This window comes from Cynoglossus semilaevis, chromosome 11 (genome assembly GCF_000523025.1).
Source record: "Cynoglossus semilaevis isolate Cse_v1.0 chromosome 11, Cse_v1.0, whole genome shotgun sequence".
In the NCBI taxonomy this organism is placed as follows: domain Eukaryota; kingdom Metazoa; phylum Chordata; class Actinopteri; order Pleuronectiformes; family Cynoglossidae; genus Cynoglossus; species Cynoglossus semilaevis.
Window position 1 is genome coordinate 11,166,333 of NC_024317.1, and position 6,531 is coordinate 11,172,863.

A 6,531-nucleotide genomic window follows, 5' to 3' on the forward strand; every position below is an offset into this window, starting at 1 on the left:
AGTAATTTAAAAAGAAAATCCCGGTCTACATTGACAGGCTTAAATCGTTTGCTATCTTGTACAAACAAAAACTTGAATTTTTTTTAAAATGACTCCCAATATTCCCTAATACTTCATTAATACACAAACATCCAAATCTTTTCTAACAGAGTTCTAATAGTGTATTGTACTGTGGTACCGTTCTGTTATAAACACGTCTGTTATTATGCAGTCCTGGATAATTAGAATAATTTCACTACACTTGTTCAGACTCAGAGACATTGTGCACTTAAATAATACATTGACATTTATTTATGCATGTATGTTTCCCATTTAGGTTGAATGCAAATACAGTAAATACACACCATTGAGCACTAGAGGGAGATGTAGAGCAAAAGGTCGTGGATAATTGAAGGTAGAGGTGAAATTGTAGTGCACACAATGCGCAAGAAGGAAAAAATCTAAACAACAGAAAACATGGAGTGAATTTATACCTGGCGCTGTGTGAGACCTTTACGGTCTTTGTCCAGGAAATGATTTTTATAAAAACTTCACTGTGGATCAACTAATGTAAATTTCGACACTGCTCAATTCCACGTTTCCTTTACAGGAAGAGTCATTTCGCCATCTACTGGTGATGAATTGCACTTTCAGCTGACCCCTTGTAACTGACGACTCACAGCCGTGATTCCAAACATAAGGCACCCACATGCACGACACTTCTATTGCTCAATTGTCCATAACCTTCTACCCTTGAACTTACGATTGCTTTTCTGCTGCTGTCAGTTTTTTTTACATAGCTTACACACAAGTATGGGTGGTTTTATACTTATAAATATATATTTATATACTGTATGTAAAATACAGGCCCCTACCATCCTTCAACTCGCCAACTCACTTTTAGTAATGTCCAATACTAGAGGTAATAAAAGAGGTCAGTTTCATTTTCAACATTTTCTCAAAGTAAATCTAAACAGTTCAGTGTCAAATGACCATGTTGACTCAAGGGACCAAAAACAACAGGGGAACACCAGTGTAGATATCACATTTCCATTGACACATTTACAGCAGGTCGACACTTTTTCAAGTCAAGAGAAGGAGTTAGACTGTAAAAAGTCCAAGTCGTGGCAAATGTGGAAAATCTATCGTCTTTACCAGTGACTCTGTGTCCTTCTGGTGATGTGAATCATTTAGAGTATTCTACAGGCTGCTGACTATATATCGATTCCGTGGTATCGATATACCAATACTCACACGAGTATCAATTGAGTATCAATTACTCTCATAAAGAATCGATACTAATTCATAAATGAAAAAAGGGGCATGACTCTCTTCCACATATATTAGGGTAACTTACTACATACAGGCTTTTGTGCTGCATCCCCCCCGCCACAGTAACATCAAATTGAAATTCTTGTCACATGACCACTGACCAGAAGACAGTAGTGGCTTCATGAGATCAAGTCGACTAGACATCTGTGTCTCTTAATTGTAGCATTCAAACTATTTAGGTTATGTTGTATAAAAATAATGTAATTTGTTAATAATAATAATGTTGTGAAAAAAACATGTATGAAAAATACATATTCAATTTGTCAAAAATTTAAATAGTCAGAATTTGTGAAATTTTGCAGCAGATGGTGCATAAGTAAATATTGCACTGTCCAGCAGGGGTCAGGCTCTTTGTCTATTTTGTGATAGTCATTTACACAGAAAATGTAAAATAAAGGCATTAAGTTCCCGAAGACTTCTGTAAAATGTGAACTGATTTGAAAAATCAAATTAGCGAGACTCTAGTTTGTGTACTCTGAGGGAGTAAAAAACTATCCCCACTTTAGCACTTTAATAAATTCATTTAAGTATAATTTAACAAGTCACTCTGACAAAAAATAAATTATGTTCATCCAGTGTTTTTGATTCAGAAATACCTTTTCAGATTAATCCAGATAAGAATTAAAGCATGTGTGGGTCATCTGTAATTGAAATTACAGTAGGGCATCATTTTCAAAACTTTTCTGTACACACCTTACTGCTTCCCAAAGATGTGCTCTGCATTTAAGTATCAGCTAGACAATTCTGATGAAATACTGTCTACGTTTTGGGGGGGAATTTATCGACCTCAACCCTGAAGGGGTTGAAGCCAGATGTTGAAAACCACAAATCCGTATGAGTTTTTTCAGGTCAGATTTGAGTTTTTGCGCAGTTAGAGAATAATATGTCAACGCTGTGATTGAATGAGACTTAGTGATGACAGCAGGTCAATACGTAAAGACTAAAATGTCAGAAAGACAAATACAACAAAAGGTAAAATTTTCCAAACTCATCATAAAAAAGCATAATCAAACTTCTCTACAAATCTTAGTATGTGTCATCAGTTTAGTCTAAACAAAATCTGTGACGTGTGTGTGTGTGTGTGTGTGTGTGTGTGTGTGTGTGTGTGTACTGCTTAGATTCCACTGTGGAGACTCTTAACATTAGTTAACTCTTATTCTTTAGCTTTTTCCACCAGTTATTTTCATCCATCCCTTCTCATCAGACCTTTACACGGACTTTTCACCAATTCCATCATCTATTTTGTAATTTAACCATGCAGATTATAATCATCTGATATTGTACATATTTCATAAACAAGCAAACACCAACATAAATTAGGTTTTCTATAAGATAAAAAATGTAAAAAGCTAATACAACAGCTGTTGATATACATTTGAAGGTGTTGCAGCCAAGAGGTGGCGCTGAGGAGCAAAAAGGCTGATCTCTCTCTCACTGTTCTCCGTTCTTATATACATTACATATTTGACAGTATCATGGAGAAGATGCAGTATTTGACAACAACATGGAACGAACTCTGAACTTAAATGAAAACACGAGGTTCACTGGACGTAAAAGCAACCTGAGGGTTCAGAAATGTCTCGATTAAATTAAAAGAAAAACTATGTCAGTAAGGTTAGGGTTGAAAACAAGGGGGAGAGGCAGAGTTGAGCATCCAATAGGAGGAGGAGGAGATGGAGGGCTAAAGCAGGGGTTGGGGGGTCAGTACGACTCACAGTTGAATTGTCTAAAGGGACAAAAGTGAAAATCAGCTCACTACTTCACGGAGCCCAGTCTGTTCTTGTGTCAGTGTGTCCACAGTAGGGAAGACCGTCATCCAGGTGCTGTACTAGAGGGTGGGGCAGCAGACATGCACAGCAGTGGGCATGCCTTCCTCTGTTAATGCTCCTCTCCCAATCAGGTGCCACCATGACCAATCAGGACTGCAACGAAACAACATTCAAGATCTGAACGTTATAGAGGTCGAGGAAAACAGTAGTACACACAAAAAACTTCCACTTCCACTTCCATAGTCTACACTGGCAGCACTACTGCAGTACCACAGACATGTGTTGCTTCTGTGTACAATGCATTTACCAATCAAGTGTGAGCCTTTGTTTTTATTGGATAAGAATTGGTGCGTCTTTATAGCTGTAAAAAAACAACATGGTCTGTGTCCATATCAATAAACCAAATTAGTTAGTTTTAATGTTTTATTTTGTGTGAAATCAGATATTTTATCAGTGATATTAAGCTTCAGTGGAAGTATTTAAATGCAAGAGAAATGGCATAAATTTAACACCATTACCAAAATAGATGACATTTTACTAGGTGGAATGTGATCCAAATAAACACTGATTAATTCATATGTATGATTAATGTCTAATGTTTTAAAGATTTTAGATAGAACGCTTAACAGTTATTCCAGAATCACACCAATACGGTCTCTTTTAGAAGCCATTTTGTGAATTAGATTAAATTAGATTAGATTAAAATGTATTGATCCCACACCGGGGAAATCAACAGAGAATTATTGGCTGTTAAGCTCTTTTGCATGTTGAGCGATTGCTCCACATTTACTCATGGATTAATTCATCAGTTCAGTGGTAACGTCAACAGTAATCCTGTAGATGTCAGTGTAAACCCATGAGCGGAGCCTCAGCTCTCCTACAGTACCTCCGCCCTCTGCAGCACGTCCTCAGTGGGAGACTCCGTTTCCCTGATCACCACTGCCTTTGTCACCAACATGTCAGGATGCTGCTGCTTGGCTTCCTGGATGGCCATGGCCAGAGCCTGAGGAGGAGTCAAGGCAATGCTCATCAACATGAAACAGCCTGTGTGTGAGATGAGTTTATGAAGCATCTGACGACTGGACCTCTCACCTGATGTTGGTCCACATCATCATCTCCTGTAATAATAATCCTCTTCTCGATTCTGGTCTCAGAGTAACCGCCTTTTACTGTCTGCAGAACATAAACAAATGTTATCACCTGAACAAACAGTAAATTATGTAAAATATATAGATACAATATTTTTTGTAATTAAACTTTTGAACATTAATATTTACTTTTGTTAATTAAAAATGGCATAGATATCTACCCCTTCCTGGACTAAGGAAGGTTCAATGTACCGAGGATTTTACTCAAAATCCTGTGTCAGAACCAATACCCAGGATGTAACATCAAAGATTCAGGGTAACATTGGAAAAAATGGCTTCATATAATTATTTGACACCAACAAAAGTTTGAGAAGTTGAAGAAGACTGGGACTCAACACAGCACAGAATCAGTCATTAGTGCTGCACTCTGAGTTCTGGACAGGCTGTGGTGGAATCACAGTGATTCCAAACCACAGTGCAGCAGCACAGCAGAGTGCCGTGAGAGATCATCAGGTGAACTGTGAAACCCCCCCGTTCCTGCCATTCCACAGGTAAAGTGTTACCTTGGTCACTTGAGTGGTAGTTGCTGAGGTGACACTATCAGCAGTGATGGGCAGCGGAGAGTCCACAGTCTCCCTAACCTGGCTGCTCTGAGTGATGGCTTTTACCTGCAATCCAAAAAGGAGAGGACACAAGTCACAAACACATATTTTGTCAAAACTCTCTATTTAACAGACATGCACTTTAAAATGTGTGCTTTTTTGTAAAAAAATAAAAGTAAGACTGTTCTTACTAAAATCCCCCAGAATTATTTCTTTAATGACAGTACAGGGGATCCACGACACACTGTCTATAAGTACCTATGTCACTCACCTACTCTTACCACAGTGGTGACATCATGGCTTTGGAGCCATAACGCAAGGCCGAAAGCGAATGTAGCACAATTCAATGCACAACTGGTGAATGTAAACAAAGCCGTCTTGTGCATATAACAACGGGTAACTATACATGCCTCCGCTATACTCTCCAACTACTTCCCGTGCAAAACTTGTGCTAACACCATACATCAGAATGAAGTAGAAGACCTGCTTAATAAATGTATGAGAGATGGCGATATGGCTATGAAACACTGCAGGTCAAGGAAGTCATAAACCAAGGAGCTGCTCTATTATGAGATGACATTACATGCAGTATGGCTATTGTACTAAAACAAACGTCACATGGATCAGACCTCACACTCATTTTTCTTCCACTGCCACATTACTTATTCCAAAGTGACAACTAAAGGTCAGGACAGAACAGACATAAAGGGACAACAGAGGTTGGAGGTTCTGATCCAGCCGACACCCACACTCACGGTCACTCTGATTTGTTCCAGGTGTCGAGAAACTTACAGGGGAGCCATTTTCTTTCACGGCAGCAGGAGCCTCTGGTGGGCTGTTCACTCTATAGCTCTGAAGCAGAGACAGAGAGAACGAGAGAAAATTCATCACAGGGATTAGTTACAGTGCAGGAAGAGTGACTAATACAACTGTAGGTTCTTAATTTGACAGACGTGTGAAAATATGCATCCACCAACAGCTTTGCTAACTGGCTCACCACTTTGCTTCTCAGTGTAAAGAAAGCTAAGAATTTTAAACTCTTAAATTAAAGCAGCGTGTGTTTGTCTGGTCTAGACCCCTCACTGGTATTGTATTAGGAAGATCGATCGGGCTGAGAACTTCAAGAAATTGTCACAAAACCAGACTGTTGGAGAATCAAAAATGCTCCCAGAGGCTCTATCAAAATGAAGGATTTGATTCACGTTTGTGTGTATATGTGAAAGGACCTTAATATTGATTTTGAAAAAGACACTGCTGTTAAAACAACAACTTTTTCACAGGAGTTTAACGCAGACAACGGCAAACTTCGTAAAAGACAAACGTGTATAATATCTTAACACTATTGCACTTGAAATAAAGGGAGTCGAGAAAAGAACATTTAAACAACACATCATCAGTGATTCACTGATATCCATGCTCCTTGGGCACCTCCTGGAGTGGATCAATGCTCTCCTGAAATGTGTTGGACAAAGTTGGTTGTACATGTGTCTGTATATGTACAATGACAATGAATGTGATTCTACATCTTCTCCTAAATATATATACAAAATAAATAAATAAATAAAATTGAATGATCGAGTTTGTCCCAGGTTAACTGAAAGACAATGGGAAACCAGTGATAATCACGCTCTAATGAGGCACCTGAGGGAGGATCAGGTGGCAATCAATGTTTCTCCTTCAAAGATGAATAGGAGTCACTTCTGCTGTCATCTTCCTCATTAATACACATTCGCTACTTCAGGGAATATAGAAATTGTGTCA

At 38.6% G+C, this 6,531-nt stretch overlaps 1 protein-coding gene across 4 annotated transcripts in view; it reads right to left on the reverse strand.

Annotated features, from left to right (window-relative positions):
• Positions 1–256: 256 nt before the first annotated feature.
• The window catches only part of LOC103386349 (band 4.1-like protein 1), a 60,330-nt gene continuing 54,055 nt past the window's right edge, over positions 257–6,531 (reverse strand). For all 4 annotated transcript variants that reach the window (XM_025060304.1, XM_008320561.2, XM_017036726.2 and 1 more), the window contains 5 exons: positions 5,563–5,622; positions 4,732–4,836; positions 4,173–4,253; positions 3,967–4,083; positions 257–3,233 (listed from right to left, as the gene is read on the reverse strand). In XM_025060304.1, the coding sequence (XP_024916072.1) occupies positions 3,228–3,233; positions 3,967–4,083; positions 4,173–4,253; positions 4,732–4,836; positions 5,563–5,622 (369 nt within the window). In that variant the 3' untranslated portion in view covers positions 257–3,227. The remainder of the gene's footprint in view (positions 3,234–3,966; positions 4,084–4,172; positions 4,254–4,731; positions 4,837–5,562; positions 5,623–6,531) is intronic.